Below are 12,480 nucleotides of genomic sequence, written 5' to 3'. Positions count from 1 at the left end.
CTACTATGTGTCACAGACTGTGCTGCCTATAGAGTGATACTAAAATGAGTAGAACGCAGTTCTTATCTTTACTGACCTTTCACTATGGTAAGTGCTGGTAGACACAGAAACATAATGTGGATGTAAATGCAGCAACATAAAATAGTGCTAAGTAGAACTCTAAGTTGCATACCATCAGGACCCAAAGGAAAAATAGTAAGTTGTATTTTTATAAGGAGGAATAGGTTCAGAGAAAGAGGATTTTACATAAACATATCTTCCCTGAGATACATTTCTTTGTGTATAAGTTGGAGCAAGACAGTAGCACAGGCATTCACGAGTACAGAAACAGCTCCAGCAAAGGCTCCAAAGGGCGTAGTTAACTGCAATGGCTTAAGGACTGGCCCAGGGTAGATGAGTGGTTAGATATAAAATAGGACTTGGTTTGAGGCATTTAAAAGTGAACTAAAAATGCATTTTAAAGAAGATCTATGGCACGATATGCCAGTGGTTCCCAAATGTTGATGCATATTATAATCACCTAGAAAGCTTGTTTGAAAATAGATTTCTAGTATTCACACTAGACCTTCTAAATGAAAACCTCTGGGGTGAGGACTAAAAATCTTTACTTTTAGCAAGCTACCCTGGTGAATCTTATGTAATTTGTTGGTAAATGCAGGGTGGACAGGTGGAGGGGAGAAATTGTGAAGTTAGAAAGCAAGTTGCTGTTACTGAAATATTCTAGAAGGCAGAAGGCAGGGTCTGTGGAGTGACAGGAGCCATTGGACAGAAAGATAGGAAGATAAAATATATGGTGAGGAGCATGCCTGTAATCCCAGCTACCTGGGAGGCTGCTGCAGGAGGATCACTTGAGCTCAGGAGTTCAAGGCCAGTCTAGGCAGCCCATCGTATATATATATATATATATATATATATATATATATATATATATGTTGAGGATGTAGTTGATAGGACTTGGAGACTGAATGTTGACTTAAATGAATCATGCAGTTTTCAAAAATGTAATGCATTATTGATTCAAACCCATCTTGTACTTTTCCATGTGCTCTCCTATACTTTGGAGGAAGTGTATCAATAAGGGAGTTCCCCTGCCTGTAAACAGGCTCAAAGTATGTTCACTCCAAGTGCTATATAGTAAGGTGAACAGTAGATGGCACTTTTGTACTACGCTGAATTTCCAAATTTGTAGACCAAGGAAGAACCAGTGCTAAAATAAAAACAACTCTTTGTAATGCCCAAGTAAATAAATTCAATTTCTGTTTTGGGAGAACTGGAAAAGAAGGGCTAATTAGAGGTCGGTTTGTCCTACTTAGTACCTGGCCTGCAGTAAAACCTTGTAGGTTTTTAAATACTGATCCTGCTTGTGGCTCCCACTCATATAAATGATTAGGTTGCAATCCAGAGAGGTCTAAATAATCATTGTAGCAAGTGGAATTAGGCTTGAGGTTAGAAAAAATTTCTCCAACTTAGACCACATTTCCAAATTTCTACCTCTCAGCTTTCACTATTTGCAAAGGTGAAGAAAAGCAGAAAAGAACAAAATCAACTATGGAAAAGAACAATGGGAAGGGCAGTTTAGAGTAATAAGTGAGGACAGTGGAATGAAAATAAAGGAGATATTACTTTCATTTTGTAAAACTTATTATTAAAATCTTGGCAAAAATGCAATGTTTTATACATTTATAGTACACTTGCAATCACACAAAAGTCATGACAGTGATTAAGAGAGTGGATTCTGAAGGCACACTGCGAGTGTCTAAAAATCTCAACTCTGCCACTTCCTAGCTAGCAGTGTGCCTTGGGCAAGTAACTTAATGTCTCTGCATATCAATTTACTCATCTATAAAACGGAAATGGTAATAATAGCACATCTCTAATAAGATTGTTATGATCACTAAATGTCAAAATCTGTAAGGTACTTAGAAAAGTCCTAGCATGTAGTGAAAACATAGGTAGGTATATTAGTCCATTCTCACGTTGCTATAAAGAACTACCTGAGACTAGGTAATTTACAAAGCAAAGAGGTTTAATTGGTTCATGGTTCTGCAGGCTGTACAGGAAGTATAGCTGGGGAGGCCTCAGGAAACTTACAATCATGGTGGACGGCAAAGGGGAAGCAGGCACATCCTACATGGCTGGAGCAGGAGGAAAAGAGCAAAGGGGGAAGTGCTACACACTTTTAAACAACCAGATCTCATGATAACTCACTCAGAACAGCAAGGGGGAAATCCACCCCTGTGATCCAATCACCTCCCACCAGGCCCCTCTTCCAACACTGGGGATTACAATCCTCCGTGAGATTTCGGTGGGGACACAAATCCAAACCATATCAGTAGGTGACAAATTTTTTAAGATAAACGTTAGGTGATAGTAGTAATAGGTAGTTTCCCTCCCATCTTTTAAATTTAAAACATGTGTTTCCTGATCACTGAGAAAAAAAGTAAAAACTAAACTTTTACTAAAACAGTTAAATAAAAATCTATACTTTTTTTTCTTTTGAGCTAGTTTCTAAATCTCCAACTTCTTCCTTTTTCTGCTTCTGCTCTGCCCAATATTAGATACAACATGGCTATGAGTAATACTGAGGTCCTGATTACTCTTCAGCTTCTGGTATTATTATTTTATTATTGTGGTGAAAAACTTGTAATGAAATTTACCACTTTACCCATTTTTAGGTGTACAATTCACTGGCATTAAGTACATTCACAATGTTGTGCAAACATCACCACTATCTATTTCCAGAACTTCATCATCCCAAACAGAAACTCTGCACCCATTCAACAGTAACTCCCCAGTCTCCCTTACCCCCAGCCCTAGTAACCTCTATTCGACTTTCTGTCCTTACGAATTCACCTATTCTAGGTACCTCATATGAGTGGAATCATACAATATGCTCCTTTGTGTTTGGCTTATTCACTTAGCAAAATGTTTTCAAGGTTCATCCATGTTGTAGCTTGTATCAGAATTTCATTTCTTTTTATGGCAGGATAATATTTCCTTATATGTATATATCACACACATTTTGTTTATCCATTCATCTGTTGGATACTTGGATTGTATCCACTTTTTGGCTATTGTAAATAATGCTTGCTTTGAACACTGGCATCTGTTGGAGTCTCTGCTTTCAATACTTATGGGATATACCTAGCAGTGAGATTGCTGGATTATAAGGTAATTTTAGGTTTAACTTTTTGAGGAACTGAAAATTTTTTTAACAGAGCTACATCATTTTACATTCCCACCAGTATCCAGCATTATTTAAAAATAATTTTTAAATATATTTGGCAGGCTTTTAAAATAAGTCAAGCCTAAACTGGGAATATGTAGCAAAACTAAGAGTCCTGCAACAGTTTGCTGACAAGTTGCTGGTATCAACACTCTCAACATATCATCTCCTAGACTAATGTAGTGTTTCTCAACATAGACAGCTGAGACTCCCATAGTAATCATCTATGGAGCTTGTTACATCAGAAGGGCCCTGGATCCCACCTTGTATATGTTGATTCAGCATCTCTGGAAATGGGGCCCCCAAATCAACATTAGAAATGCTAAAGCATGAGACTCATCAACCCTAGATTGCTGAGTTCTTGAAGGTAGGGGAAATATCTTAGTCATCATTGTGTCCCTCAAGGCCAAACATACAACAGATATTTAACAAGTGTATACTTAAATTAACTAACACTGTAATCTAAAGCCTACCTGTTTAGTTGTTAAGTACCATATTTAATAAAATTAAACTCAATCACTAGACAACTAGGGAATCTGTAATTAAGGTGTGTAGCATACCTTTCATTTGCATAAAACACATATCTTACCAGCTGTGCTCTATCATGCCTTTTGATGTAGCTAAGGATCTTTACACTATATGTAATTTTCAGCTCAGAACACACTTTGAGGCAGGGTTAAAAAAAAAAAAAAGGATATGGACTTGGAATTAGAAGAACTGCCTGTGTGACCTCTAAGACCAATATCTAGGAATCAAGTTTATAACTTGGAAACATTGAAAACATTTTGTAATTCTACCAACTACATTGTTTGACTGAAGCACAAATGATACTATGTGTGACAAAGTCTGCTGTAGAAAGGTGGTCTCATAACAACAACAACAACAACAAAAAAAAAACCAAAAACCATGTTTCCAAAAAGTTTAGTGCTCTAAGGTATACGCAAATCAGCAAATGAGATTGGAAACATATCGCAGAACATTATTAACTGTATGCACGACATTTATTCATTCACTCATTCATTCATCACGCACATCCAGCATCTATATCAATATCCCGCAGGGCACTGTGTGGAAAAACAGTGGTTAAATAAATTCAAATCCGCCCTCCGGGGATTTAGTTCCTTTTAGTATATTAATAACTAGCAAGCTGCCCCACTTCAAAGCTTTACGTCAACAAAATAAGCGGTAGGGGATTACCTTAAACGTCACGGGTGCTGTCTCTTTAAAACATAATAGAACTCTGATTGCATCGATCACAGGCTCACAACTCCCTTCCATTCATCGCTCTTATTCCCGTCCTGGTTACTATCCCGCTTCCTGACGTCAAACCACAGGGAACGCGAGTGTTAGTAAACATGGCTTTGGTGTGTAGCCACAACTGAACCGGAGCACCCCTCCCGTCCGCTCTTTACAGGGCTGGCGGTGTCTCGGGGCTCGGCTAGCCATGCTTGGAGCGCGGGGTTTGACTGGGCCGCCGTTGTTGTAGTGACCGGGAGGCGCTGCCGCTCTGGGCAGACGGTTCCGGGAGCCGCACGGTCCCCTCTCCTGCCCCATCCCCTCCCCTCCCCTCCCCGGGTTCCCCCACCCGCAGGAGCCTGGGGCGGACCACTCCCCCCCGATGGCCTCAGCCACGGTAAGAACGGGTTGGAAGTGCGGGGGGATCCCTCCCCGGAGCCTGTCCCGCCGGCTGCGGAGCCAGGTCCGGGCCGAACCCGCACCTGACGGGAGATGGAGGCAGGTGTCCGCAGCCGGGTCCTGAGCCCCTCGTCCCGGGGCGTCCGTATCTCACTCTCTGCCACCGGGGCGGACGGAGTGCAGAAACCAGACCCAGCTCACGGGCGCTCTTCCCCGAGTTCCGGAGCTCCGGACTGAGCCGGGCGGTCCCACGGCCCCCAGAATTCTTGGAGGGTTTCCGTGGAGCGCCTACGTCAGAATCACCTGGGAAGTATTTTTTAAAAAAAAAAAAAGTACCAAAGCCGAGGCGCATCCTAGCACCTGCCTGCCCTGTGCCAGCGGGCGGGGCCCGGGAACGTGCATGTCAAAGGGGCCGCGGCTCCTAAGATGCGCTGGACTCTGGGGAGCGCGAACAGAGCGTTTTACCGGCCCTGCGGGGAGAGCTGGCGCCGGCGTCTCCCTGTAGCCGGACTGGGCGCCGCGCCCGTGGGTGGGCTGCTGCCCGGCTCCGCCGCCCAGCCAAGCCGCCGCCTGGGTGGCCATTCCCAGGCCGGACTCCGGGGGAGTGGCAGCGTCGATCCCGGCCCCCAGAATTCGAGGTCTGCGGCGGCTTTCAAAACTTGACGACTTTCCTTTCCAGGAGGACCCCGTTCTGGAGCGTTATTTCAAAGGCCACAAAGCTGCGATCACCTCCTTGGACTTCAGCCCCAACGGCAAGCAACTCGGTAAGTCTTATTCTTGTTTTGCTTTTGTAATGAGACAAAAGTTCCACGGGCCGGAAACCTTTCCTCCTGTCCGGGCAGGGTCCCTAGAAGAACGGCTAGGGGCCTGTATGGGGGTTGAGAGCACCCGGAGACGAGGGCCCAGCGCGGCGGGGCGCAGCTGGGGCCCCCTCGGCCATCCCGGCCCCCGGCCATCCCGGCCCCCGGCCCGGCCAAGAGTCTCGTACGTATCCAGCAGTCCAGGCCTGGCGGACGACTTTCGCAAACTAACCACCAGGAGGAGTGAGTGGGCAGGGGAGGGGTTTGTCCTGGGCCCGGGGAGGGTGGGGTGTTGGCTGGAGAGTTCGTGAAAAGTTGTGAGCCGAGCAGGAGGAAGTGGGGAGAGAGGAGTTGGGCCGTGCCGGAGGCCGAGGACCGAGAGGGCTCAGGTGACCCCTGGAAAGCCCGGGTGGCTGGAAAGAAGCCCAGCGCCTGCATGAAAGGAAGAACCTGCCGGGAAGTACCTGAGCTCGAGCTGTGGGTTCCGCCGCCCTTCCCCTGCATGGTGGCTGGGTGGCTGCGTCTGCGCCCCAGCCCTGAGAATCCGGATGGCGGTGAGGTGGACTTGGGCAGGCAAGAGCTGCCTGCTGCTGGCGTTTTTAACAGTGGCCTATATCTTCGTGGAGCTCTTGGTCTCCACTTTTCATGCCTCCGCAGGAGCCGGCCGTGCCAGGGAGCTGGGGTCAAGAAGGCTCTCAGACCTCCAGAAAAATACAGAGGATTTGTCTCGACCGCTTTATAAGAAGCCCCCTGCAGATTCCCATGCACCTGGGGAGTGGGGGAAAGCCAGCAAACTCCAACTCAACGAGGGTGAACTGAAGCAGCAAGAAGAACTCATTGAGAGATATGCCATCAATATTTACCTCAGTGACAGAATTTCCCTGCATCGACACATAGAGGATAAAAGAATGTATGAGTGTAAGTCCCAGAAGTTCAACTATAGGACACTTCCTACCACCTCTGTTATCATTGCTTTCTATAATGAAGCCTGGTCGACTTTGCTCCGTACTATTCACAGTGTTTTAGAAACTTCTCCTGCGGTCCTTTTGAAAGAGATCATCTTGGTGGATGACTTGAGTGACAGAGTTTATTTGAAGACGCAACTTGAAAGTTACATCAGCAATCTTGATAGAGTACGCTTGATTAGGACCAATAAGCGAGAGGGGCTGGTTAGGGCCCGTCTGATTGGGGCCACTTTCGCCACTGGGGACGTCCTCACTTTCCTGGATTGTCACTGTGAGTGTAATTCCGGTTGGCTGGAACCGCTTTTGGAAAGGATTGGGAGAGATGAAACAGCAATTGTGTGTCCTGTTATAGACACAATTGATTGGAATACTTTTGAATTCTATATGCAGACAGGGGAGCCCATGATTGGTGGGTTTGACTGGCGTTTAACATTTCAGTGGCATTCTGTCCCCAAACACGAAAGGGACAGGCGGATATCAAGAATTGACCCCATCAGATCACCCACCATGGCTGGAGGACTGTTTGCTGTCAGCAAGAAATATTTTCAGTACCTGGGAACATATGACACAGGAATGGAAGTGTGGGGAGGTGAAAACCTTGAACTGTCTTTTAGGGTGTGGCAGTGTGGTGGCAAATTGGAGATCCACCCGTGTTCCCACGTGGGCCATGTGTTCCCCAAGCGGGCACCGTATGCTCGCCCCAATTTCCTACAGAATACTGCTCGGGTAGCAGAAGTTTGGATGGATGAGTACAAAGAGCACTTCTACAATAGAAACCCTCCAGCAAGAAAAGAAGCTTATGGTGATATTTCTGAAAGAAAATTAATACGAGAGCGGCTGAGATGCAAGAGCTTTGACTGGTATTTGAAAAACGTGTTTCCTAATTTACATGTTCCAGAGGATAGGCCAGGCTGGCATGGGGCTATTCGCAGTAGAGGGATCTCTTCTGAATGTTTAGATTATAATTCTCCTGACAACAACCCCACAGGTGCTAACCTTTCACTGTTTGGATGCCATGGTCAAGGAGGCAATCAATTCTTTGAATATACTTCAAACAAAGAAATAAGGTTTAATTCTGTGACAGAGTTATGTGCAGAGGTTCCTGAGCAAAAAAATTATGTAGGAATGCAAAATTGTCCCAAAGATGGGTTCCTTGTACCAGCAAACATTATTTGGCATTTTAAAGAAGATGGAACTATTTTTCACCCACACTCAGGACTGTGTCTTAGTGCTTATCGGACACCGGAGGGCCGACCTGATGTACAAATGAGAACTTGTGATGCTCTAGATAAAAATCAAATTTGGAGTTTTGAGAAATAGAGCACAACAGCACTTTCGTCATGAGCTGACAATAGTGTCAAGAAAGTCAAAGAGCCTGAAGGGTCTCAGTGAAGATTGTAGTTTATTTTATCAAAAGCCACCTAGCAGTCGTCTGTGGAGCACTGGAAAGCTGGGGTTCATTTTGGTATACCACACTGAAACTGGGTACCCAGAGTGCTGCTGTTTAATATTTCACAGTGCCTTACTTATATGGGTTGTTTTATATAAGAGCTTTGTCAATATGGTCTCTTCTTAAAAGAAGTTGACTGTGAATTGAAACACACAAGACATTTAAGTGCCAGACTTAATATTAAAGAATGTAAAGGTCCAAGTAAAATGAGGTATGATTTATGTTGATGGGTAAGTTCACCGCACATCCCATTTTTTAACAAAACTCACGAATGTGCAGTTGGAGCTATTGCTATTTTCATTACATAGAATTTGAATTTCTTTTTCAGCCAGCACATTAAATTTTAGATTTTATTTTTTAATTTTTTTTTCTAATCAAAAAGAAAGAAAATTGAGCTTAATGCAAAAGGCCTGGTTTTAGAGATACGTGTAATTGGAAGAGGGCATTTGTTTGAGTGTGAGTTTGGAGGCCTTTTTAACATGCAGACGTACCCATATCTAAATGAAATGGGGAGATACTTACATTCCATACTTTGTAAACTTGAGCTATTGGACTTCACTGATCTATATATTAATACCTCAAATTCCTCTTGATTTGTAAGCTGTCCTCTCTGTGTACGTGTTTGTGTGTGCAGGGCATTTTCTGATTGCACTTCCTTAACTTATGAATGTACTAGAAAGGGACTCATTCCGAATACTATGCCTCCCTTTGTTAATGCTTAATCATTTAAAGTAAACACAATTGAGGCCTCTCTGAAGTTAAACCCAACTATGTTTATTAAAATGTGTGAAACTGAAAGTGGGCTAGGTTCTGCCAAGGCTGTGGAACTCTCCTACGAATTCTGCTGATCAGGAAATGTAAGAATTTATCTTTAAAATGCAAGGAAAAAAGACTGCCTTGGCAGTTGTGAATGCTGCTTTCTGTCTCTAGCACCGAGCCTGGCACTTAAGTGCCGCTTTCAGGAAGTGGGTGAATGAATGACTGAATGAATGAATGGCTCAGCTGAGGAATGTGACTTTGGTCAAGTTATTTGATGTGTTTGGGCTTGGTTTTCTTATCTGTAAAATGTGGGTGCTGAATTGGATCTTAAATATCCCTTTCAGCTCTGAAATGTTGATTATACAGCATATTCTTCCCAGATTCACTCACTGTGCAATCTTTACAATACTTTTTATCTTTTTCACTTTTGACATAGGTAATGTTGTTGAGCAGTTGAGCAATGTTCAATCCACTTGTGAAGCTGGAGAAGAGAAATGGGTTTTAAAAATTAAGTGAGCTGAGGCTGGGCGCGGTGGCTGACACCTGTAATCCCAGCACTTTGGGAGGCCAAAGTGGGCGGATCACGTGGTCAGGAGATCGAGACCATCCTGGCTAACACGGTGAAACCCCGTCTCTACTAAAAATACAAAAAATTAGCTGGACGTGGTGGTGGGCACCTGTAGTCCCAGCTACACGGGAGGCTGAGGCAGGAGAATGGCGTGAACCCAGGAGGCGGAGCTTGCAGTGAGCCGAGATCTCGCCACTGCACTCCAGCCTCGGCAACAGCCAGACTCTGTCTCAAAAAAAAAAAAAAAAAAAAAAAAGAGAATTAAGTGAGCGGAACTCACCTGAAGTGGTTTACTTCTGTGGGTTAAGAAGTTTTAGTCAGTGTTTATAGTCATTTCATTTTGATAATTGTTGAACCAATTTTGTTTTTAAAACCTTTAGACTCTAAAAGTAGTATTTTGACTAAGAATATAAATATTTCCAAAACTAAATTATTCGGGAAGTAAACAGTTTTTTTTTTAAGTATTTTTACTGGTTTTATACCAATATTATATCCAGAAATCACAGGATGAATTTAGAATTAAATCTCAATTAGTACACTTTGGCCTAGATTTATGAAAAATGCATGCTTCGTAAAGAGTCCACTGTATTCACGAGTAAAGTTGCTTTTAGTGTTTACTTGATGACTTGGAGAGTAAGAATTTTGCAAAATCTGAATTAAGGAAATTCTTTAGGATAACCATTTGAAAAAATAAAATTGCTATGCAATCTTGAATATTTTCTCTTTTGCCTCGTAAAATGAAAATGCATTCATAGTTTCTGTAAGTTATGTAGCAGCCTTAAAGTTTATCAACGAATTGTCCAGATTCCACATGCAGCATGCTTGGCCCTGCATTTAATTTAAGAAGGGTTAATAATAATGCTCTGAGTTTTTCAAAAGGGATTCTCCTAAACCCACCCACTTCTTTTGCCCAGGCTGCTTTTTAAAAATACTTTTTTATTTTTTACTTATGTTTAAATTTTCTCTTTTTATTTATTTTTTTGTTTTCTTGTTAGCCCCCTATTATATGGGATAACTAAAATTGTTATATTTTGAAAGTACTTACTACATTATTTTTATTTTAGTATCTTGATGCTCCTATCAAAAGGGAAATGAGGCTTTAAAAAATAAAGTACCTTAATTTTTTATTGACTTTTTGCCCTAAATTGCTAGGTGTGACCCAGCAATCTTTTAGGAAGAGATTTTACAGTGGTGCTTTATTTATGTCAATAATCCAGTATAGTTAGGCTGTTCATTCCTCATGAGTGCATAACAGAAAAGTGGGACTTTCACATTTTCATATTTAGGCACGTTCCAATTTAATTCCAAAAATACTCTGTAATTCTACATTTAAAAAAACTGATTCCCTAATTTGAATTTATTAGTACCAAAGCTCTCTTTTGTTGTAGACAATTAAGAGTTGACCTTTTAAGTTAATGTATATGCTTAAAAACAGTTTTAGGAAAATATTTGGTAGACAAGGAGTTTCAACTTTAAATGTTCACTATGTCATTTAGTGTCCAACTCTATGGATACATGGACTATCTAAATAGGCGTTTTTAGTCATTAAAAAAAAAATCTAGTCACTAGGAGGATTTCTATCACTCAAAATAACTTGTTTGTAAAAGAAAATTTGTTTACTTACCCATTAGTAAGTTCCTACATATTCATTATATGATGGCAAATGAAACTTTTCTAGGATGAAGACAGCTTATTTTTAAGTTGTATGGTCTTAGTTGGTTTAGGGTCTCAATTTTAATTAACAAAATACTTGGTTTTCATTTGCTTGTCCTTTTGAATTCCTGTTTTAATAATTTTAAAATGAGCACAAAGAATGTTAAAGTTCAGATTAATCTCTTCTGAATGATTTTTTTTCTCTGTGATGAGTTGTTTCTGACTTTTTTCCTTTTGTATTTGTAATGTTGATTAAGACATAAAATAAAAAGTGTGCCTGATTATTTTTGCAAATAGATTGTGATTATTTTAGCCTGTGGGAACGTACTCCTGTGTATATATTTATAATGGCAATGGAAGTAAGTTCAGCTTGCAGTTCTTTTACTTATTTGAAAATTCAGACAGTAGATATTTAAAAAGTCAAAATTCCCATATTATTTTACAACGTATAGTTAATCAGCAAGTATTCTGAAGGGGTGTTAGTACTATTATTAACTACTCATGAGCAAACTAGAAATGATCAGGGATCTCTGGGGCCCACTTGGGCCACTATAAAAGGAAGCAATGGGCACCTGGACATATTAGCACCAATTTCACTACCCTGGGTGGAAAAGAAAAATGTCTGTCCTCTAAACAACAAATCCTCATATTTCCCTGGTCCATAAATGCAATTCCCTTCCACCAGTGGCATGTCTCTTCCTCTTTAGTGATTCCTAAATCCCTATACCCCTGTCTCTCCCTGGCCAGACACACTGCCTGAGAATGACTATTGTAAGGACTCTAACATCAGATGGTCTTATAGCTGCATTTAGCATATATATAGGTGACCTAAACATATTTTCACTAATTTTTATACACTTAAAAGTTCCTGCAAATACTTGTATTCTAACCTTACTCTCTTACTAAGTGACTTGCAGCTCTGTATAAATCACTTCATCTCTCTGTGTTTCGGGTTCACGAGTACAAAAAAGACTGGAAAATCCATAGAGACAGTACGTTAGTGTTTGCCAGGGTCTGGGAAAGGGAGGAATAGAGAATGCTAACAGAGATGAATTTTTGGCAGGTGGCAGGGGGTAGGGGATTATGAGAATGTTCTGGAATTAGTGATAAAAGTGCAAACGTTGGGCAAAACACTGGTGTACTTTAAAAGGCTAAATTTTATGGTATTTAAATAATATCTCAGTTTTTAAAAAATACCTCAGGTAAAAAAGCAGGCTGGAGAATTTCGGATGTCTCAGAAAAGATTTCTCTTTGCATGCTAGACCTCTTTGCATGCCTCTGTGCACGCTAGACTTTTAGAACAGGCTAGTAGGATTTAGTATTTAATAATACTTGAATCATTTTGTAATTTGCAGAATTAAGAAAGTTATATATATGAATGAATCAGTCTGCTTAGTGTTAGGCGGGGCTTGGAAATAAGTTTA

General features: G+C 41.6%; 2 protein-coding genes and 1 long non-coding RNA gene across 8 annotated transcripts in view; 2 read left to right on the top strand and 1 right to left on the bottom strand.

Annotated features, from left to right (window-relative positions):
- The window catches only part of LOC107000962 (uncharacterized), a 41,749-nt gene extending 36,517 nt beyond the window's left edge, over positions 1 to 5,232 (bottom strand). The window contains exons 1-2 of the long non-coding RNA XR_003720735.2: positions 4,945 to 5,232; positions 4,424 to 4,543 (exon numbers count right to left, since the gene is read on the bottom strand). This is a non-coding gene — a long non-coding RNA (uncharacterized LOC107000962). The remainder of the gene's footprint in view (positions 1 to 4,423; positions 4,544 to 4,944) is intronic.
- The window catches only part of POC1B (POC1 centriolar protein B), a 102,042-nt gene continuing 94,039 nt past the window's right edge, over positions 4,478 to 12,480 (top strand). For 3 of the 6 annotated variants that reach the window (XM_077952801.1, XM_077952799.1, XM_015152388.3), the window contains exons 1-2: positions 4,478 to 4,859; positions 5,541 to 5,625. Coding sequence is in view for 2 of the 6 variants with exons in the window: in XM_015152388.3 (XP_015007874.2) it covers positions 4,845 to 4,859; positions 5,541 to 5,625 (100 nt within the window). In the remaining 4 variants the exon portion in view is untranslated. 6 annotated transcript variants of the gene reach the window in all.
- Positions 5,962 to 11,350, top strand: GALNT4 (polypeptide N-acetylgalactosaminyltransferase 4). Its single transcript, NM_001194761.2, is given in 1 exon segment — positions 5,962 to 11,350. A coding segment is annotated over 1 exon segment (1,737 nt). The 5' UTR covers positions 5,962 to 6,209; the 3' UTR covers positions 7,947 to 11,350.

Source organism: Macaca mulatta, chromosome 11, assembly GCF_049350105.2.
Source record: "Macaca mulatta isolate MMU2019108-1 chromosome 11, T2T-MMU8v2.0, whole genome shotgun sequence".
Lineage (NCBI taxonomy): Eukaryota > Metazoa > Chordata > Mammalia > Primates > Cercopithecidae > Macaca > Macaca mulatta.
Note: the sequence above shows the minus strand (reverse complement) of the source record. Positions and strands in the feature narration are given on the sequence as shown.